At 39.0% G+C, this 23,849-nt stretch overlaps 1 protein-coding gene across 4 annotated transcripts in view; it reads left to right on the plus strand.

Annotated features, from left to right (window-relative positions):
- Positions 1-23,849, plus strand: part of NBAS (NBAS subunit of NRZ tethering complex) — a 394,692-nt gene that overhangs the window by 357,825 nt on the left and 13,018 nt on the right. For all 4 annotated transcript variants that reach the window (XM_038394647.2, XM_043510232.1, XM_043510234.1 and 1 more), the window contains 3 exons: positions 3,646-3,785; positions 13,545-13,689; positions 19,721-19,849. In XM_038394647.2, coding sequence (XP_038250575.1) covers positions 3,646-3,785; positions 13,545-13,689; positions 19,721-19,849 — 414 coding nt within the window. The remainder of the gene's footprint in view (positions 1-3,645; positions 3,786-13,544; positions 13,690-19,720; positions 19,850-23,849) is intronic.

Raw genomic sequence — 23,849 nt, forward strand, 5'->3', positions numbered from 1 at the left:
CCCCCCCCTGCTGTTGGTGATGGCTTATCTTAAGTGATCACTCTCCTTACAGTGTGTATGATAAACCCATTGTTTCATGTTCTCTGTGTGTGTGTATATAAATCTCTCCTCTGTTTTTTCCACCAAATGCATCCGATGAAGTGAGCTGTAGCTCACGAAAGCTTATGCTCTAATAAATTTGTTAGTCTCTAAGGTGCCACAAGTACTCCTTTTCTTTTTGCGAATACAGACTAACACGGCTGCTACTCTGAAACCAGTCTTTCCACACTGTCTTTTTTTTTTAAACACCACCCGCTTCTTTTGTATGCTTTTTCTTTTTCTGCTGCTAGGAAAGATTATCTTCTTACAATACAGTGGGCTATATTATCTGCAGATTTTTCTTGCCATGATGCCACAAAATTTATACACACATTAAACTGTCAGGTGCTCCACAGAATGTGTAAATTTACACACTGAATAGTCTCACTAAAATCAGTGGGACTACTTATAGTATGTAATGTGAAGCATGTACCTAAATCTTTGCAAGATTGAGGCTTAATGCATTTTTAATATTGCAGTCATTCAGGAAAACTTTTAAGAAATGTGCATAACATGGCATATATATGTGGCCATCCTGGATGGATTATGGCATAAGCACTATAGGCCCTAAACTTCTGGAGTCATGTGATTACATGAGAATATCAGCTTTTATTTAAAAAAAAAAGTGAGTTTTTAGCCCTTACTGTTGCAGAGAAAAGCTTAAGCATAAGCAACGCAATGTGATGTCTAGTGGCATGTCTAGATTCTGCCAGTGAATATTGTGTACAGGAGACAACTTCATGTCAAGATCTCATCCCACCTTTGAAGACCTTTCTTCAAATAAAAAAAAAAAACAAGAAAGGCAAAAGTAGCCATAGTGGTGATTATAGCCATCGTAATGCAATTTAGCTTTTTCATTATACTTAGGATTAAGCTCTATTTCAAACTACCATCTTGTAACAATGCACTAGCAATAGGAGATGACTGGAAGAGGAAGAATCATATGATAGATTTAAGAAGACAAAATTGTAGTGTTTTTTTTCTTTGAAGTGGAAAAAATAATTTTTTATTCAGTGAGTCTAGACAAAACTAGTTATTCTACAGAGGCAAACATGCCTTTCATCTGCCTCTTACCTTTCACATCATACCACCTTTCCTTCACCATTCCTATACCATCCTGTTGTTTCTTTTACCTTTAATCACTCTCTTCTGGCTCCTCAGACATCTACAAATAGATCCTTTTATTTCCTCTTAGAACTGTGTGAATAACTGATTTTGTTGTTGTTTACTGACAGTTTTAAAAAAATCAGCTTGGGTCAAACCAAAACTACAATTTTTTTTGGTGCATCAAACATATCTGAAAAATTTCATTTCATTCTAACTGTTCAACCCAAAATGAAATGTTTTGTTTTGATTTCGGCAACAGTTAACCATTTCTTTTAGTAAAAATAAAGGAAATAAAGGGCTAGAGTCACAAAGTAATGGAGTTTGTGCTACTGTGCCGTGCTTCCTGATACCCAATAGCCCAATGCTTAGGGCGGTTATCTGGGATGTTGGAGACTGTTTCAAATCCCCACTCTGCAGTAGAGAACCCCCAGGTGAATGCCCTAATCCTCAGATTATTGGGATTTTGGGGGGTGAGGCTCTCTGTTTCTCCAGTTAAAGCTGTTCCATTTTATATTAAATACTTGACTAGTTATTGGGCCAAAGAGAGAGAATGTGTGACTCTAAAACCTATGCAGCAGTGGTCGGGGTCAAATCTCTGCTCCAGACGGGGAGTTTGAACCTGGGTCTCCCACATCTGGAGTGAGTGCCCTAAACACTGGGCTATTCAATGTAAGGTGGGGGCACCACTGCCTCACTGGCACCCAAATCTGCTTGCAAATCTGGCCAAAAAAGTTGAAAACTTTTGTGTTGACATTATCAAGATGAACCATTTTGATGTTTCCTAAATATTTTTTCTATTTATCATTTCCACCAAAACAATTTGCTGAAATCGACATGAATTTGCAAAATATCAGAATGTTTCTCATCCAAAATCTACTTTTTCAGCCAAAAAAAAAAAGTTTCGGATGAAAAATTTCCCCATTTCTATTTCTTGAAAAATGAAACTTCACTCTAATCCCACTTGTTTCTTTAATAATGGCAGTAACATTCATATTATGGTACCATATAAGTAGTGAACTTGAAATCTTAGACTAACAGACAACTAGTCTAGGCAAATAGTAGACATTGTTTGTATTATTTTATATGTCCAGTTACTTTACTTTAAATATCCAATATTTTAAAATAATACTTCAGATTTTTTATTTATTTATTTTATTTTATTTATTTTTATTGGAGACATTTTCAGATGCACCCTGCAGCTAGAAGCAAACTGTCAATATTCAATATATTAAAGCCACAAAATTGTGTAGGCATTTCAACAAATTCATGGACAATATGTATTTTTCAACCTTGTTTGAAAATTTTTCCCTTGTTTGAGTCACTCAAACTATGGGAACATGAGCTTTAATCCTTTAAAGTTCCTATAGAACTGAGGACAACTTTTTGGTCCAATTGATGTTTTAGAACCACTTTTGGACTGAAAAAAATTAACATTTAATGTTGTGCATCATAACTGAGCTGAAGGTAATATTTGATGATCTGGAACTTTTCCAAGTTTGGGGGAAATATTTTTCAATACAAAAATGTTCTAATGTTAGAGAGGAATAATTTCTATTTCTATTTTAAAGCTATCTTGGTGCTAGGGAACAAATTATTTTTTAAACTGGCAAAAATTTAACATGTCAGGTTGACAGTAATTAGATACATCATTTGAGAAGTCCTGTTTGTGTGATAGCCAAACTTTTAAAAAGAAGCTTCTTCTCATTTAATAGGAGCCTTCATTTAATAGCCAGACCTTTTTACCTTGCACTTTTACCAGGAGAGCTTAAGAAAGTAATTATATTTAATAGAACCTGTCCTTAATTGAAAGCCTCAGGGGAACCAAAGTAAATTCTAGAATAAGCCTTGTTTTCTGAGTAAAGATGCATGGTGTGCCAGTGATGGAGAGGAATTTTTTTTTCTTTATAGTACATATGTGGAGAAATATGTGCTAATAAACAGCTGCTCTGTGTGGCAAACATGAGTTAAAAATCAGCATCCGAATTTCCTTCTCCAGTGAATGAGGATTAGGTGCTGCCAATTTAGGTAGAACAATGGTAGTTTTGACTCTGTATGTTTGTGTAGGGGGGAAAGGGTCATTTTTTAAATAAAAGCAATTTTACCCAGTAATGTATGTTGGGAAAATATCAGAGGAACTTTTTTTTAAAGGACTAGGGAATTTTTAACTGATGATGTGAAAAGTTTGAGGTGGAGGGATCACTTGAATTAATCCATTGATCTACTTATGTGGATTTCATGTTATTTTAGGAACCTCATTCTAAGTAATTTCCCATCATCTATGTGCTTCCTTGTTTCAAATGCATATAATTGAAGATTAAGAGAAGATTGCTTGGGCTGTGTTTCTTGTTTCACAGTAGTGATGTCCTTCACAGATGGAACACATCATATTTATTGTTACATAGGTATGGCAGAGTTAGTTGGTTTAAATCCTGTTCTTACATGGCTTTATTTTTCTTGCAGGTAGAGATAATTGATATTGAAAATGAAGAAAAAAGGTACTCTCTCTTCCAGGAACTCCTGAATTCTAGTAACAGTCAGTCTGAGTTTCAGCACTTGGTTTTACTCCTGCAAGCTTGGCCACCTGTGAAAAGTGCAAGCATGTAAGTATTCCTTCAAAGAGAAATCAGGAAGAACAGTATGCTCTCTCCTACTTTGATTTTGAAATTACTGAACCTTTCATGCAGCCTTCAGTCAGTGAATTCAAAAAACTGTTACATAAAGGAGTATAATCAGCTTAAATAGGCCCTTTTGGAAGGCACACAGAATATAATTGCATATGTAGGACAAAGAAGTTTCTTCTGAAAAGCATTTTCAAGGAGGCACACATTTAATTTTGCTGCTTAAACATAAGATCTCCGTGTTTCTTATTAAACTTTAAACTGCCTAGTCCAAATAAAGACTTTATAAACACTTGCTAGGAAAATCAAAGCCTAGCTATCAGCACCCAGTGGAAAACCTGCAGAGAGGAAGGGAGGGAGTGTGCGACTGAAGATTTTCACTCCAGTTCTGGCTCCCTCAAAACTCTTTCTGAAGTTGCTCTTCTGGGCAACGACTGCAGAGACACATTCCAGGAAAGGGCCAAGGGTGGAGGGAATATTCCAGACTTTTGTATGTGACCAAGCAATGGTATGTTTCTGTTCTACACCTACTACCAAGTTGTCCCATCCCAAAGTAAACTACAGGGAAAGGAGGAATGTATTTTAGGGCCACTGATGTCCTGAAAATAAACACAAGATTATTTTTGTAGCATTGTGCACATTCTGAAGCCATTTATATGGCAGGCCATAATTTGCCAATGTTTTTGTGTTGGTCTTTCGTCTTCCTGTCTACCTGTAGTGCTTCTGTACATTCCATTTGTTCAATACTTTGATCATGGCTTCTAAGATCTAAAGAGTCTCTTTGTCTCTATATTTTGCTGTCAGCAGTCATCTATCCTTCTATCCATCCTTCAAGGAGAGCAATAAAATTAACTTTTTATGGGTTAGCCAGCACAGAATACCATCTTTCATCTGTCAGCAGTTAGGTGAGAAAGGCTGGTTACTAATTTTCACTTAACTTTGAGTTCCAGGTGCCCAAAAAGGCTTGTGTGAAAAATTAAGGTATATTTTTATTTTCCTGAAAACTAATACTTTTGTGTGCATTTAAGGTACTGGTATGTTAGGGACCAATCTGCAGTGATTATTCAACTTGAAGCCTTTATCAGTGTGTTTGGGATTTGTGGATTACGAACTGAACTAATTCTTTACTGCCTTTTCATGAACAAAGAAAGCATTTCTCAGGCATTAAAAAGTTATAGGGTGTTCGCTGTCTGACTTGTCCTATATTCACATTGTCATTTCCCTACATATTTTTGTTTTACAAACCTTTAATGCAGTCGAAATAGATCAAAATACAATGTAAAAAATACAAGAACTTCGGAACAAAGATTAAAGTTATGGACTTTCACAACATGGGGGTTTTTTTCCAAGGGGTAGAGTGCTACTAAATTTTATGTTTATAGCCTTGGTGAACAATAAACCTGCCAACTAAATAGTGATTTTATTGTCATCATTTTCATATCATTCATATAATTATTATAACGTTGACAATCCAATTGAAATTTCAGTCCATTATAGTGAAACAGATGTTATTGTTACTATTAACTATTCTTTCTTTCTTTATGAAGGAGGATTAGACTTAGACATTGGGACTCTTCTAAATCTCTTCTTTCTCCAGCAAAAGGGTGTTTTGTATTTATATCTCCTAAAATGACATCTCCAAATAATTGTTCATTGTTATAAGGCTTTTCAAAAACAAATCACTTTGGAGGTTGGCGATTTACAGAAAAACCCTGCCGAAATACATACATTCCTCAAGCCAATTTTGAGAAAGGACTCCCTAGGCACCTCTTTGATCTCCTGATCTCAAGATCAGTGGCAACACAGCTAGCTCAGCAGCCATATTGAGACTGGTTCCAAGCCAGCACCTGCTCTCTACATGACTCTTCCACAAGGAAACAGCATTACTGAATCTTTCATCTTTACTCGTAATTTAGACCTTGCTATAGAGGGAAGTGATCTTCCCCTGATTTGACAGAGATGCTAAAGGTGGCTACAGCGACGGAGAAATATTCCACATTGCCATCAAATGCTTTTTCCCGATGTTTTGCTTCACAATGTACAGCAGAGGCTAAAAGTGTGAGGGCCCTTAGTTCATTCATACTGTGTGTTCTATTCATTTTATCCTCTATTCCTGAAGACCAACTTCCCAATCTTATTTCCCACCTGTTCATAACTTGATTCAGTATAACAGCTAAATTTGCTCCATGTTTGTTATATTCATTCCTCTCTTTAATAATGCAGATTGGCCCAGAAAAAGAGAGGAGGATAAAAAAAATACAGGTTAAATTGTATTCTCTTCCCATCTAATTCTAATGATCAACCAAAACCCAGTGGTTTGGAGGTTTGTCTTAGTCCCAGTTAGGGTCTGAAGGTTAGAGACCTGCATAAATTATACAAATCTTTTAAGTCTAAATAAGTTAGCACTTGAAAACAACTGATAGCTGGTATTTTGACAAAGAAATCAGCAGCATTGTGAAGGAATGGGGAAGGGGGCGGGCTGAATTAACTATCAGCCTCACATTTAATTTGAATCAGTGGAAATGTCAGAATGATTGAAGCTTATGTATTCATGGTAGGAATGAACCTGCCCAGGGTTTGTAATAGAAAATTGCAAACTTTTTCTAAAACCCTACTTCAGTGCCCATCAAGGTCTTTTTTGAATACCAGTTGATTCAAAGTCCTATAGCCTGATTTTCAGAGGTGCCAAACTCCTGCAGTTCCCATTGACTTCAGTAAGAGTTTCTGTTGACTTTATATATTATTAGGGATGCAATGTAACAGGAGAGAGCAAAAGCAGAAATTGCAATTGCACTGCAGACAGAAATCAATGGTCTGTGAATTCCACACTATGAACAGAAATATACATCTGTATGCAGTTTTAGAACAGTCACCTACAAGCATAGAAATAGCTGCCAACAAGCACTGTGCAGTCTTCTAAGATAGATAGTTACCAAGCTTTCCAAAATTTCTGCAGGCTGGTTACCAGGAGACTTGTGACGTTTGACTGATCGTTAGCTAACTGATCAGCAAATTAAACCCCCACCTGTGCATCCCAGATTTTCTGTCATGAACTTCAGAGTTTATCCCATGATTAGATTTTTTTAAATGATTTCCCAGAAGTGGTCAAATATAAGTCAGAAATAACTATTTCTTTTATGAAACAAGTTATTCTAAAGCAGCGGTGGCCAACCTGAACTTGAGAAGGAGCCAGCATTTATGAATGTACATTGCCAAAGAGCCACAGTAATACATCAGGCCCCCCCCCCCCATCAGCTCCATCTCCCCATCCTGCTCCCAGCACCTTCCAACCCACCGGCAGCCCCACCGATCAGCACCTCCCCCTCCCTCCCCACACCGCCTGATCAGATGTTTTGTGGCGTGCAGGAGGCTCTGGGGGGAGGGAAGGGGGAGGAGTAAGGACATGATAGGCTCAGGGGAGGGAGCAGGAAGATGTGGAGTGGGGGCAGAGCCAGGGGTTGAGCAGTGAGCACTCCCTGGCACATTGGAAAGTTGGCGCCTGTAGCTCCAGACCCGGAGTGAGTGCCTATACAAGGAGCCGCATATTAACTTCTGAAGAGCCACATGTGGCTCCAGAGCCACAAGTTGGCCTCCTCTGTTTTAAAGATAAATAACAAAAATTGCTAGACTTGTTACCTTAAAGAGTTTTTGGCTCCTAAAAATTAAAAACAAATTATAATTATTATATCTCTGCCCTTAGTCTATTAAACATGGGCAAAGAACTTACCCTCTTTATTTTTTTTTCACAGGATGAATATGTTTGATACTTAAGGATGAACTCAAACTAATCCTGGTTTTCGTCATTTTACAATCAGCAAATTATCATTTTCTTATTACATTTGATTTAAAATTAGATTTAAATAAAATAAATTATTTTTTTTTAAAATTGCAGTTCTTACCTGTTAACATTAATAACTCTCCTGAATTAAAGCTCTTCCCATTAAGAACATAAGAACGGCCATAGTGGGTCAGACCAAAGGTCCATCTAGCTTAGAATCCTATCTTCCGACAGTGGCCAATGCCAGGTGCCCCAAAGGGAATGAACAAAACAGATAATCATCAAGTGATCCATCCCGTCGCCCATTCCCAGCTTCTGGCAAACAGCGGCTAGGGACAGTATCCCTGCCCATCCTGGCTAATAGCCATTGATGGACCTATCCTCCATGAATTTATCTAATTCTTTTTTGAATCCTATTATAGTCTTGGCCTTCACAGCAACCTCTGGCAAGGAGTTCCACAGGTTGTGTGAAAAAAAACTTCCTTTTGTTTGTTTTACACCTACTGCCTATTAATTTCATGTGGTGGCCCCTAGTTCTTGTGTTATGAGAAGGAGTAAATAACACTTCCTTATTTATCTTCTCCACAACAGTCATGCTTTTATAGACCTCTATCATATCCTTCCTTAGTCATCTTTTTCCCAGCTGAAAAGTCCCAGTCTTATTAATCTCTCCTCATACAGCAGCTGTTCCATACTCCTAATCATTTTTGTTGCCCTTCTTTGAACCTTTTCCAAATCCAATATACTTTTTTGAGATGAGGCAACCACATCTGCACGCAGTATTCAAGATGTGGGTGAACCATGGATTTATATAGAGGCAATATGATATTTTCTGTCTTACTATCTATCCCTTTCTTAATGATTCCCAACATTCTGTTAGCTTTTTTGATTGCCGCTGCACATTGAGTGGATGTTTTCAGAGAACTATCCACAATGACTCCAAGATCTCTTTTTTGAGTGGTAACAATTAATTTAGACCCCATTGTTTTATATGTATAATTGGGATTATGTTCTCCAATGTGCATTACTTTGCATTTGTCAAAATTGAATTTAATCTGCCATTTTGTTGCCCAGTCACCCAGTTTTGAGAGATCCTTTTGTAGCTCTTTGCAGTCTGCTTGGGACTTAACTATCTTGAATAGTTCTGTATCATCTGCAAATTTTGCCACCTCACTGTTTATCCCTTTTTCCAGATCATTTATGAATATCTTGAATAGGACTGGGCCCAGTACAGACCCCTGGGGGACACCAGTATTTACGTCTCTCCATTCTGAAAACTGACCATTTATTCCTATCCTTTGTTTCCTATCTTTTAACCAATTACCAATCCATGAGAGAACCTTCCCTCTTATCCCATGACTGCTTACTTTGCTTAAGAGCCTTTGGTGAGGGACCTTGTCAAAGGCTTTCTGAAAATCTAAATACACTGTATCCACTGGATCCCCCTTGTCCACATGCTTATTGACCCCTTCAAAGAATTCTAGCAGATTGGTGAAGCATGATTTCCCTTTACAAAAACCATGTTGACTATTCTCCAACAAATTATGTTAATCTATGTGTCTAACAATTTTGTTCTTTACTATAGTTTCAACCAGTTTGCCTGGTAATGAAGTCAGGCTTAGCAGCCTGTAATTGCCAGGGTCACCTCTGGAACCCTTTTTAAAAATTGGCATCACATTAGCTATTCTCCAGTCATTTGGTATAGAAGGTGATTTAAATGATAGGTTACAGACGACAGTTAGTAGTCCTGCAATTTCACATTTGAGTTCCTTCAAAACTCTTGGGTGAATACCATCTGGTCCTGATCAATTATTGCCGTATCGTTCATCAGTTTGTTCCATTTGTTTTATTTTTTTTAACAAGGTAGGTCATCCATCCCCAATCACAATCCATCACTTGACAATCAAACACCTGGGAAAGTATATCTGATTAACACAGTCATCATAGAGAAAACTGATGATGCTGTGCAAAGAAGTGTCACATTCATGGCCAAAGCAATGAAATGTTAACGTCTTTCTGGTTAAAAAAAAATAGGAAACACACAAATATTTTTCCCTTTTTGAATTTGAAACTGATTATACTTATAGATCATGCAACAAAGGAAGATGAAAGTCAAATGATAAATTCTGCTTGGTAATGTCAAATTCTTGCTGACTGAATAATGCCTTTGTGATCCTCCAACTCCCAACTGGCTTTTAATACAAAACTGGACAAAATACTTGAGAATGTGCTAGAGAGAACAATGGGTCTATATGACCTTATATGGCTATTACATCTGTAACCTAATGAGTTCTATAATATTGGGAAGAGTTTAGCACAGAACTAGACATGTATCTTAGCAGCAAGCCTTTACAAAGACATGGGAAAATTTAGGGTCCTAGTTCTGGTTTCTGTTCATTTCTTGTTTTAAATTCTTCCACACATTGAAGGGTGACTTTTTTTTTCCATTAGGGGAAGGAAACAAGATGGAGTTTTTCTTTGTTTACTAAGGAGACAGCACCTATAAAGATTTAAAAAAACATTAGGGACAGAAAGAATCATAAGCAGGAGACAGATCCAGCAGCAGAAGCTTGTTGTCGCCAATCCCTCAATTTGAGGATGATCTCTACCCCAGATTTACATATGGGTCCTGAGAGGACTCAGGAGTCCGGTCCTGGAATCACAGCATAAGCTATTAATTTAGCGAGTGACAATGATGGAGCTGCAGCATTCTTCCTCTGTCTCTCTTGTGGGTTATGCAGCAGCTGCACTACACATTCTGGCATCATGGTTTTCTATATTAACTACTATGCGTAGGTTTGACCCAGGAGATTGGAAGAAGAGGAGGGGAGGGACTGTACTGATAGTAGCAAGGCTTTCAGCAGTGAGTGCTCATTGACTATGACTGATTAAAATACTTTAATTAAGTTGTCAAGAAAGAATAAAGATAATGGCTTTTAGTCATTTCTCAGTCAAATGTAACTACTACTAGTATCTATCTATTACACAGATCAGGATAGAATAGACTCTTCACGTGAAGCCAGTATTTCTCATCTTTCACTAGACATTGTGAGTCTATTGCTTGGGCTGTGTTTCTGCCTGATTCTTTTGATATGAGCTGTTTGGTTCTTTTCGTAGTAATTGGAGCTGTGCAATTACTACTTATGATCCATGATTGTATTTTTTTACCAATTGCCACTCAATAGCAACATTAACAACTCAAGGTTTCCAAGTACCTTCCAGTTGCTGTTTTAAACAGCATATATGCCAGTAGGTACCTTATGAGTGACTTGATTTATAATGAATCCAATTCCAGTGGGTATGAGTCGATCATACTGTGGTTTTCCGTTTAGTTTGAAATTTAGTTGAATTAGTTTTGAAAACTTCCTGTGTAATTGGAAGGTAGATTCAAAGACATATAAACCCTTTTCCTGCTTTCCACTGCTAATATGAGGTCATATTTTTCTCCATCACAGGTAAGTCTGTCTCTTGCCTGTGGCAAATATATATGTTGGCAAATGTTGATTCTTCAAGATCAAGGCTGAGATATTGCTCTGTGCTTTGAAGAGGTGTAGCACAGAACTTACAGTCTAGGACGGGGTGGGCAAACTGCGGCCCGCAGGCTGGATCCGGCCCCTCAGGGCTTTGGATCTGACCCATGGGATTGCTCCCCATGGTGCCACAGGCCCCGTGCCGCTCTCAGAAGCAGCTGGCACCATGTCCCTGGGCGTTGCTCTTGTCTCCAGGCATCGCCCCCCACAGCTCCCATTGGTTGGGAACGGGGAACCGTGGCCAATGGGAGTTTCGGGAGAGGTACCTGCAGATGTAGCAAGGGCAGTGTGCGGAGCTCTGTGCCTCCCCGTCCGTCAGGGGCCATGCAGGGATCTGGTTCCGGCCGCTTCCCAGAGCGGCATGGCATGGGGCAAGGGTAGGCATGGAGGGAGCCTGCCCTGGCCCTTGTGCACGCCGCTACCACCCCAGAGCCACTTTAGGTAAGCGGTGCTGGGCTGGAGCACGAACCCGTCCTGCAGCCTGACCCCCAACTCCCTGCCCTAAGCCCCCTGCCTGCACTTCACACTCCTCCTGCACCCCAACTCCCTACCCTGAGCCCCCGTCGCACCATGCACCCCTCCTGCACCCCAACCTCCTGCCCTGAGATCCCTCCCACAGTCCGCACACCTGCCCTGAGCCCCCTCCTGCACCCCAACCCCCTTCCCTGAGCCCCTCATACACCTCTCCTCTGCCCAAACCCTTGCCCTGAGCCCATTCCAGCACACTGCACTCCTTCCTGCACCCCTGTCCCAGCCCTGCATACAATTTCCCCATCCAGATGTGGCCTTTGGCTCAAAAGATTTGCCCATCCCGGTCTAGGGGCAGAGGGGCCTGTGGTGGTTTTAAGCCACCTTTGTGCCCCCCTGGTGGTCTGTCTAAGTTAGGACAGCCTGTCCCGGCTGCATGTGAGTTGCAGCACTGCCCAGAATCTCTGTAGTACTACATGCTACTGCTCTGTTCCCAACACACGCTTCTCACCGCCAGCACAACTTCTAAGGCAAGGCCAGTACGGGGGTCCTTGGAAGATAACATTACAGCTGCCTTCCTCAGTTCCTAGATCAAAGGAATCCTGCCCCCATGCAGAACTGGTTTTAGAGCCCCTTTACACTCCTCCATTCCTTTCTCCCAACAGAGAGGGGGTGAGGATCTCACCAAATGAGTGTGCACTGTATATGGGGGGAGAGACTCTTATCATTTTTATGGGACCAGTGTGTGCTAGATACTTTACAGGCATAGATATTTCCTTCAAAGAGTGTACAATCTAAATGTAATTTTTGCTCCTCAGAAGTGCTGAGTGCTTGCAGTTCCCATTGACCTCAGTGTGGTACTTAACATCTCCAAAACTTAGACCATTTATAGAGGTGCCTAAAAATAGATAGATTAGAGCTTGAAATCTTCGGTGTAATCTGACTGAGACATTGACCTGATAGTCATAAATCGTGATATTTTGCTATTCCTGTTATGAAAAACTATGGTTATACAACATTAACAATCTAAAGAGAATGTGAGCTTTTTTGTAACCTCCTGCTTAGTTGCATTGTCATTCATTAGTACTTCATGTCGGTAGCTGCCATTTAAAAAGTCAGCATTTTTCAACACTTCCCACACAATGGTATCTTTATCCATGTTTTTGCCTTAGACTGAGAATAGGTAATAGCTCTGGTAGATATATATCATGGCACATGTTGTCTTTGGAACAATAACCATTGTTCTTAATTCTGTGCAGAAAAAAAGGGTATTTGGGGGCGAATTTTAAATGTGTAACAGGTGTATCTGATTGTGAAGTGCTTTCAGATCTACTGCTGAAAGCCAGTCTATGAGAGCTAGATGGTGGGTATTTATTTATTTATTAATAGCCAGTTGCATATGTACATGGTTCACCTCTTTACCCAATTTACATGTACTATTAATGGGGTTTGCAAGCAGAAAGGGTGCATGTTTGTTTTTAACTATGTAACTGTTTCTCCTATGTTTACATATTTGGATCTGGGTATTGATTTTTGTCAGTGATTTTGAGGTAAAGGTTTTTGATTGAGAAACCAGGAGCTGGATTATCTGATCACTGAGAGGGACTAAGAGGTCAGAATCTTGCTGAAGCTACCAAATTAAGAATCCCACTTCCAATGAAAGGAAATTTTCAGCTGGTGTAAAGCCAGCAGTGCCCAATCCTGTACCAAGCATTCTCCATGTTGGGTTTGGGGGAGGGAGCTCCATTATGCTAATTCACAGCTGCAACATGGTCCCTTAGGGACCATAACAGTTGCAATTTAGAGTAGTCCAAAGGCTACTCTAAGTTACATGGAACAGTTTTAGAATCACATCCCAGTTTGGCCCCAGATCTTTTCAGTTTTTCATACTATTATACCATGCTTTATTTGCAATTTTTTAAAATACAGTTTTCTGAATTTTGTCTTCTTTTTTTTATTTTTTAGCGCATTCACGAGTAATAATCCATGGGTGAAACTAGGGGCAGTCATGCTATCGAGATGCCCAACTGAGCAAAAAGAGAACACGGGAAATGAAATTTTGAAGATCTGTCGTTCTTTGTATGAGACTAAGCACGTGCTCCCCGTAGAGGTGAGTTGTAACTTCAAGTACCTTGCAGATATACCTGCACCTTGTACAGTGGATGCAGGATCACTGTTAAAGCTCCTTATATAGCTTTACTGGCCACACTTTAGTACTATTTGGCAAAAACTATTAAAGATAAACACCAGTAACTTGCCACTTATTAAACATAGAAAGTGGTCTGTGAGGAGGTTCTGAAATATTTGGGCTTTAATTAGCTTTTATTTTACAAGCAGTTCTTCTTTACAAGTACTCTACTATTCCCTCTTCCTAAATTAATTATTTATACTCTCTTCCATACAGACCTGTCTTATGTCCCAAAGTGCCACAGCATCTCATACTGATACCTCATAGCATAACCATTCCAGAGTTTAAAAATGATTAAAAATCTTCACACTTCTCTGGAATTATTCCCAGGAATCTTCTTTTATTATCCTGATTCATCCTTTACAGTGAGATTCACATAACCACAGTTTTTCTTCCTGAAAATAGCCAACACGAAAATTATGAGCAGTGTAATGGAAACTGATCAGATGCTTCTTTTCACTTTAATACAAAACCAAGAAGTCTCTTGTAGAATTTGAAGGACAATACATTGTAAAACAAATGGGACACTTGTATTTATGCAGCTTAAAACCCACTTCTGGGACTTGCTGCCAAAAGAAGTCAGTAAAGCAGAGTGCCAGATATATTTTGTGGAGAGAGCCAAATTTAATTTTTAATTACAGTGCATGGGATAGATCTACAAAGGACCCAATGGTCATCATGAGTAATACTTTATATCACAAGTCGTCTGATCAAAACCAGTGGGACTATTCCTACAGGAAGGTACTATTCAATCTGATTAAGGGTGGCCAAACCAAAGTTAAGGTCCTAGGGTGGAATTTTCTAAAACATCTAAGTGACTTATGAACACAAATGTAATAGAAAATCAAGGTTCTACCACAGCAGATCTCCTCCTGATAGGAGGGTTACACCAAGGTCAAACATAGATCATCTCTTTTTAGTTAATAAAGTTACTCTTGAATTCAGCATCAGTAAGGCTTGGTCTGTGCACAGTTTTTATACTTATATGACTGTTTCAGTTAGAGGTGCAGTTTTTTACCAATATAATTATACCAGTACAACCCTTAGTATGTGCATGTTATACCTTATATAAAGGTATCTTTATGTTAGTGTAGCTTATTCTCCTCCCCATACGGAAATAAAGTGCCTTTATACTGACATAACACACTAGGAGGCTGTACTGCTTTAACTGTATCAGCATAATTAAAAACAGTATAACTTTTGTGCATAGCAGTTAAAGCAGTACAACTTTTGTGTAGACAAACCTTTACTGAGGAAAAAGTAATGTAGGGTAATTTAAGAACCATTGCTAAAACTATTTGATCAAAACTTGCATTTTGCAGAATCTGTCATTGGAGCCTATTAAAAACTTTGAGTGGGGAGAGAAGCATAGATCAGCTGCTTTTTTAAAAAAAAGATCAGATAACTTTCTGACCACCAGTAACATTTGTGGTTCTGAAGTCTAAAGATAATAATTGAAAAGACATTTAAACGTCATGATACAGGATGTTCACTGAGGTCAGGAAGAAATCTTTCTCTAAAGACACCATAATTGCAGGATTGCTGGAGGAACCAACTAGGAGCCACGCTCCATCCTGAGAGGTTTTTAAGATCCATCTTGACAAAGCCTTGGCTGGGATGATTTAGTTGAGGTCATCCTGCTTAGAGGATTGGATGACCTCCTGAGGTCTCTTCCAACCCTAATCTTGTAATTGTCACTTCTGAGTCTTATGCCTCCAGAAGTGAAGATCTTAAGAGCTAGTAGACTTTCTTGCATGGCTCATGCTGAATGAAGAACACCCAGGTGTGAGAATTCTATGTGAAATCACAGTAGCAAAATTTACAAAGTGATTTTCCTTCCTTCTGCACCAGTGCATATACAGTACAGCGTTGATCAAATTGGCTAAGTGGGTTAAAAAAAGTCCTGCCTTTCATTGATGGCAACAAATAGTACTGGAAGCATATACAAGACGTAGAAGGCCTTGTAATGGCAACTTACAGTTTTTAATCAAATATGGCACTAGCATTACATTCAGAAATCCAGCTAAGATTGTGTCTGTGTTTTCATTTTGTATTTCAACTGTAAATGTTTGCTCTTTGCTAAACCTCAGAATGCAAGATCAATAGTTGAAGAACAATCTTCTTATACAAATAGTCAAAAAATGTGTGTGGATGTTCTTGAATTATGTTTAAAAAAACTCAAACGTGTCTTCAAACATAAAATGTTCCAGGTTAGATATAGCCATTCCATAATGTAGGATAAGCTTCTTTAGAACCCAATTCAGCCAGGCACTGAAGCATGTACTTAACTTAAAGCACTTGAGTATTCCCATTGGGATATAAGCATGGGCTTAACATTAAGCATTTGCTTCAGTGCTTGGCTGAATTGGTACCTTAATTTTTAAGAAGGGTGTATTATTACTTCTGTCTAAAATATATAAATAGTACCATTTTAAAATTAGTTGAATATGTATATTTGTATTACCAAGATTAATACTCCCAATGATTAAGGTACTAAATATGGTTTTACATTAAGGAATTATTGGGGCTTATATGTAATTCTTTTCAGCACCATGTGGTGTTCTGTGTAAAATTTTGCAAAGGATGCAAGTTGATAATAAACATTTTTGTAGAAGGGCTAAAATACCTGTTTGACCTGAAATTTATTTGTTGCAAAAATACTAATGTTAATACCTACATTAACTGCATTTGCAAATTGACATAATCTAATTGCATTTTTTCTGTAATATTTTAAATCACTTCAGTAAGAAAGCAAATTGTAATTCAGCAGTTCAGTGTTTTAAACACCTTTTCATTTTTCTAGTCATTGGCTTTCCTAGTTATTTCCTAGAAATGCTCACTGTACCTAATTATGTTTAACAGTGTGCTTAAATCATCGGCCTTTCCTTCTCTCCTTCCACCACCTTAAGGTACAAAAATGTGATTTTTGGGGTGGGGGGATTCTTTTGAAAGCTTTTTTATAGTTATATGCTGTTCCCTATGGCACTGCTTCTTCTCTTATGGTTTTGATGGGTTTTCAGATATAAAATGGTACTAGAACTATAAACTTGCTGTTACACTCAGGTTGTGCATCCTACAACCCTCAAAATTTATTTTTCCTAACAAAAAGGGGTATCCATGGTGATAAATTGTGCTTTCCAGACACAGAGGGACTTGTAGAATCATAAATTGCTAAATTTGCATTCTGTAATCTCCTTAGTATGTTGCTATTTGGCAGAGTTTTCCTGTTTTCCTGTTTTGAAGGAGAAAATCAAAATATCAAAGGCTTAATGGGTGTAATATTTTTAATTTTGCCTCACCCTTTATAGTCTTTTCAATACTGCTCTTCACCTGTTCCTGTAATGTTAGTTCTCAATGAAAGCAAAGCTGTCAACTGCAGACTTAGCCATTGCTTAAGTTGATAAACACTTATGATAAACTTCTGTCTATTGTTTGGCAACAAAAGACAAAATCTCCTCAGTGTGTTACAAACCTTTTGTTTTCTCCTTAGGCTCACCTCTGCCTAGCTGCAATAATAAAAAAAAATGTGTTATTTGATATCCTAAGGAGAAGTTTAGTTGATAGCAAAGTGTACCAGGTTCTCAATTTTTGTCTGCTGAACTGCAATGCAGGCAACTGGTGAATGCATTAGGAAGATGTTTTGCTAGTAGTCCTGGTCTGCTGTTTTTTGTGTGTAAACTCTTTCCTGATTGGAGCTTTGCTGGTGATGTGCTAGTGTAGACAAGACAAAGACATTTTTACTACTGTGTCATTTAGTCCAGCTCTGAGCAGTGGAAGTTTGCAAGATTTTTTTGTAACTACCATGAACTTTACCAAGCACAGTGTAATTTGTAGTTATGTTGCATTCTGAGGTATGCATCACAATTAAATTAATATTTTGCTGTCAGAAATGCAATTGAGGGGGGTAACTGAAAAGTGCCTGCATTATCTGAAAACAAATTGGCTGGGAAAAAAGATGTCAGTAGAGACCGTACTTTAAAATCTCAATCCGTAACAGCAATCTCATGTATGTAATATGTACATAATACACCAATTTATCATTTTCCATTTTTTTAAGGTAGAGGAGATATAACTACCCCAAGGTAGTGACTACATTTAGCAGCACCTTTGGGCACCAGATTAATCAAATTTGAATTTAAATGTTTAAAAAATTAAACATTTGAGTTCCCTTTTTAGATTGTAAGCTCTTTGGGGCAGGTGCAGTGTCTTTCAGTGTTTTTCTGAAGCATAGGGCATGTCTGTGGATGTCTAAAATGATATTGTAATAATATCTATGTTATATAATGCACAGGCTAACCAGATGGAGTACTGTTGTTGTGTGATTTCCCTCATTGTTCTCACTAGAAACAAAGTATAGTAGGGAGGGATTAGAGTAAACTATATCTTTGAACTTGGTCACTCTGGACAAGTTAGGTTGTTATTCATGAAGGGAAAGTTATCATTTGGTTTTTGAGGTAAAGTAATCCCTTTTTAAAATGGGTCAGTAATTCATTTATACACCATAGTAGATGGATATATAAGATACATGTATAAGATAAAGTCTAATAAATGTTCACTTTGTTACTAACCACAGTAGACCTAGATAAGGGTTTGAAAATAATCCTATTCGGTGTTCTATTTTTTTTAAGCATCACTTTCTGTTGCCAGCCTCAGTATGAGGACACACTATACCAAAATTGTAATGCCAGATAGTTCATGCAAGATAATAAAACATGGAAACTCATATTAAAATGGAGAAACTAATATACTGCATCAGAGCTCAGTAACAGACATTTGACAAGATTTTTGGGATAGCTTTACAGTGCTGGACTCTGATATAAGGAGCTGTTATATTCCTTCTTTATTTTATTCCACCTTTATGACTATATAACTGAGTTACAGAAATGTCACAGATGTGTTATCTTATGTCTTAATAAAAGAACAGGAGTACTTGTGGCACCTTAGAGACGAACAAATTTATTAGAGCATAAGCTTTTGTGGGCTACAGTCCACTTCATCGGATGCTTAGAATGGAACATATAGTAAGATAGATAGATATATACACATACAGATAAGTTGGAAGTTACCATACAAACTGTGAGAGGCTAATTAGTTAAGATGAGCTATTATCAGCAGGAGAAAAAAAACTTTTGTAATGATAATCAAGCTGGTCCATTTAGACAGTTGACAAGAAGGTGTGAGGATACTTAACTTGTGGAAATAGATTCAATATGTGTAATGACCCAGCCACTCCCAGTCTCTATTCAAACCCAATTTATGGTATCTAGTTTGCATATTAATTCAAGCTCAGCAGTTTCTCGTTGGAGTCTGTTTTTGAAGCTTTTCTGTTGCAAAATTTCCATCCTTAAATCTTTTACTGAGTGGCCAGAGAGATTTAAGTGTTCTCCTACTGGTTTGTATGGTAACGTCCAACTTACGTGTATATATAGATAGATAGATAGATAGATATAGATATATTTTACTATATGTTCCATTCTTTGCATCTGATGAAGTGGGCTGTAGCCCACAAAAGATTATGCTCTAATAAATGTGTTAGTCGCTAAGGTGCCACAAGTACTCCTGTTCTTTTTGCGGATACAGACTAACATGCCTGCTACTCTGAAACCTTACGTCTTGCAGTTTGCAGTGTTTCAGTGATCACAGCAAAAATATTAGTCCCACAGAGAGCAGTGATTGCTCCATTCTTCTTTCAGTAAAACTCTGTGTGGGTTGTAATAAGTATTCAGTGCTTGCCGTGTTTCTCAAACATTCTACTTACAACCCTGTACTACTCCCTTTTTTAATTTGTGGTTTCAAGTTTCCAAACAGGCTTCTTTCCACTGGGAAATTCATTTGTTTTAAAAGTTTGAGTTCTATTTTGCATTTCACACAAGGTTTTCATAAAATTTCGTGTGCATAATGTTACCAAGTGTCTCCTGAGTTCTGACAGTCTTGGGTTACTTTTTGTTTTCAGTGTACAAAGGAATTATGTTTGCTGCTGCTTAACCAGTCTCTCCTGCTGCCATCCCTGAAACTGCTAGTAGAAAGCAAAGACCAAGATCTTCATGCATTGGCACTGGAGCAGATAACAGCTGTTGCTAAGGTATGAGCAGTTCAATTAACTGTCCTTCATAGTTATAGGTAATAAAATAGCTTTTTTATTTTCATGTAGGAAGTAGAGTCTCTTGAGTGCATTATCATTATTAAGATTTTCTAAAGTTATTTTGTCTTCAGCCATAGGGCTGATAAAGATCCTTTATACATTCAAAAGAACCCACAAATGCTGTTAGTTTTAATTATCTGGCTACTCATTTGTAAGTTAATGTGGTGGAACAGAAACTGCTATGTTTTACAAAGTACATTTTTTGTAGGTCTTAATGTTCTAGTTCTTTTAAAATAACTTAATCCATAATATTGCATAAAACTTGCAATGGCCCACTGCTGTAGACTCTTCCATACACATGGTGGGATTGTTTATTCCTGTGGAGTTTATTTTGCAAATAATCAAATTTTGTATTAACAGTGTCACTTCTAACTTTCCTGAAAATTCAGTCTTGTTGATGCTGATGTGCATTTTTCGCACACAACACAGCGATTTAATCTCACTCTAAGTGCAAATTTCAGTGTAATCTAAACTATAGCATTGACCAACACATCAATAATGCCTCTAAACCACCAAATTTTGTTTCCATTTAATTCCTAATGAGAATTTGGGATGGTGGGATTTCTTTTGTATCTTAATGTTTAACTCTTTTTGCTATCCTCAAAGTAAGTGTATGTCTGTCAATCATATGTATATATCTGAAAAAGTAGGTAAGCAACTGTGTGACAAAGCAAAAATTTAATCAAGGAGTTCTTGTAAACGCTTAATCTGTCAAACTCATGAGACTATCATACTAGAAGAAACTTTATCATCAAATCCCAAGATTAATTTTCTTAGCATATCATTTTTGCTTAACTTTCTTTTTTGTAACATCAGATTACACCGAAAGACGGACAAAAACCAAAATAATGAATCTGACAATGCTCAAATTTGTTGTTGTGAGTGTAATGTGCCTCGCCGGGGCTCGACCCTCTCCAGGGCGACGGGGAGCTACACCGACTCACGATACATGGATATTGTTTGGGGAAATTAGTCTGACCGTGGGAGTCTCCCTCAGTGGCCGTTGCGACAACTGAAACAAGCACCGTAAGCCCGGGCCCTAGGTCAGGGTGGGGCAACAATAAGTCAGGTGCTCAGGTCCTCCGGCAGGGTTGAGCAATAGCAAACAGTATATAGAAATAGGCCCAGGCCCTGGGTCGGGGGGGGCAACCAAGTCAGTAGCTCCGGCCCTCAGGCAGGGGCTGAGCAAACAGTTAAATGTTAGCAGGTCCAGGCCTCTAAAGGATCTGGAAGAGGGGGACACTGCCACCCACGAGTGGTGAGGTGGGACGCAGGCCCTCCCGCTCCATTGGGTCCCAGCCCGGAGCCCTAGCAGCAGCAGAAGACCTGCTGCTGTGTCAGTGGGGCTCTTGGCCTCAACACACTGTCATAGGCTCTGGCAGTGCCTCAGCCAGACTACGGTTGGCTGCCCCGAGCTACTTCCTGATTCCTCCTCTTGGGGTACTTGGATCCAGGCGGTGTCCTCTGGGGCGTCCAGCACCATGGGTTCCTCCAGATAGCGGGCAACTGGCAGGCCCGGCAACTCCTCCGGGTAGTGGCCGCAGGGCAGGTCGGGCCAGTCCTGGAGTGCAACTTGGGCCGCGGGGGCTTCCCAGTCGCGAGCCAGGCTGGAGGTGTCTGGCTTCCCCGGCGGCTGGGCCCCCAGTGAGCTCTGAGGGCGAGCTTTTATACTTCTGGGTCACCTCCTGACCCTCTGAGGAGGCGGGCTCAGAGCTCCCTAGCTCCGCCCACTCCAGCACCTGGATGGGCTCATCCCTCTCCGGGGCAACGGGAAGCTACACTGGCTCACTATAGTGAGGAAAAAGGTTGATTGAGAATGAAAAACCTATATCCAAACTTGCTCCTATCATTGTCATTTTCAGCTCAGTCTCTTCTTGCTTTCAATCCATTTTTGGTTTAAATCCATTTTTGAGTTCTTGTTTAAAGGTACCTAAGTTTTCAAGGTCAGTTAATAAGATTTTAGAAACAAAATCCTTGTAAGATTTACATAAAAAGTTTCTTTGTAAAGTGTTTGTAGTCTATGAACCCATACATAGACAATGACTGACTTGCTTTTATTAAAATCACTTAAATATATATTTTAAAAAACCCTGTAATCTTCATTTCAAAGATACAAAACCCATTGATGTAATTGAGAAAATACTTATTTAGTTGCTGTGTATGTTCATCAGGTTATTAGTGAGAGTATAACAGAATGATGTAGAATCCAGTATTCTCAATACCTCCTTGTAATTTTCTACTCCTCAGTTTCCCTCAGACTTGTAATGCTTTCAGGGGATAGAAATTGCCAGGGTATGTGCTGGAACATGATGAGAAGCTGCAGTTAGAAAATTTAGCCTTTTCACTTCTATGCCAGATGTGACAAAAATCTGCCCGTCACAGAAAATATAATAAACAATAACGAATTTTTCACAATTTCCATTGTTGCCATAACCTGCAGAAACCAGGACTTATTGTTAAGCAAACCTGATAGCTTGTATTTTGAAAGTTCCATAGCCAATTTTCCATAAATCATACAGGAAGGTTCGTGTGGAATGAACTTTCTGTATGCTTTTAAGGAAAGCTAACCGTGACTTCTCTGCATTTACTTATTAATCTACAAAATTTTCAATAAAGAGTCAGAATTATACAGTCTACAAATAATTTTTTTAAAGTTCCATTAGGAATCAACCATTGATCAATCATTGGATGTACACAGTCAAGATTCAGCTTATGAAGTTAACACAACACATGAATAATTCTCTCAAATACTGGTCCTGGAATGCGAATGGGAGAATAGTTTATTTCTCAGCCTTTTGAAGATTCTCCTTCAAGATTTCCATTTACTGAGTGAATTATACAGTTGGCTCTCCTCTTGTCTACCTTATCCACCTTGATACAGCAAGTCTTAACTTCCTTTGCTAGAAGAGAGAGGTTTGCATAAATAGAGCCGTGTAAATCCACAGATATCCACATCCGTGGACCATTTTTGCAGATCGTGGATTGGAGGCGGTTACAGATTTTTGTATCCATGCAATGCTCTATGCATAGACACATTTTTAGAATACAGAGTTCACAAAGTTATTTGAGATAGGACTCATGTTGAGTTTGGATATGCACACATTATTACTTACCAAACACATGTGTATACTCATTCACACCTTAAGAAGTGTTAGAGAAAAAGCAAGAATATAGTGGACATCACCACTATAAAAAGAGATAACAATTACTTAGAAAGACAAAGGTTAAACTATTCAGCTCGTGTTGGTCTTCAGAGCATCAGAGTCGAGACAGAAGTTCATGTGACCAATAGATGTTGACTCTGGTCAGTACCTCACGTTGGCTGGCAGGTTTCCTTTGACACTCAACTGATCAAAAACTGGGGTGGCTTATGGAATCTTGGTCTTCCCTTCAGTTTAGCCTAGGGAGAGCAGGGGCACTGGCTTTTCTTAGTGTTATGGTAGCCTGAGAGGATCATATCTGCTTCTGTGTTTTCTTTGACCTTTAGGGTTGCAATTCTAGCTTGTTCCACCCCTTGGCACCTCCCCAGAGACCCTCTGAGCAAATCAAGGAATCACAGTGTGACAGGTTGCCCCCTCCTCTCCAGGTGGCCACCTGATATACTGGGATACCACTGAGCCCACCTGTTCCACCAGCCTGGGCTCCCTTACACTATCTTGCTGAGCCAGGCCCTCAAGCCTCTTCCAGCACGCACACACACACAGGTAGGGACACACCCAGCTGCAGAAAGACACTGAAATCAGCACTGCAGGGGTATGCTTCAGCTAGGGAATTGCACAGCACTTAAGTGCACACCCCCTCTGGAGTGTAAACCCAAAATTGTATCGTCTTGCGCTGCACAGAGAACTATGCAGCATAAGCTCATTGAAATTCGCCTCCTCCTTCAATGTGGAGGAAGATATGCACAGCTTCCCCTTCCCTCTCCCCATTATGAATTCCA

Source organism: Dermochelys coriacea, chromosome 3, assembly GCF_009764565.3.
Source record: "Dermochelys coriacea isolate rDerCor1 chromosome 3, rDerCor1.pri.v4, whole genome shotgun sequence".
In the NCBI taxonomy this organism is placed as follows: domain Eukaryota; kingdom Metazoa; phylum Chordata; order Testudines; family Dermochelyidae; genus Dermochelys; species Dermochelys coriacea.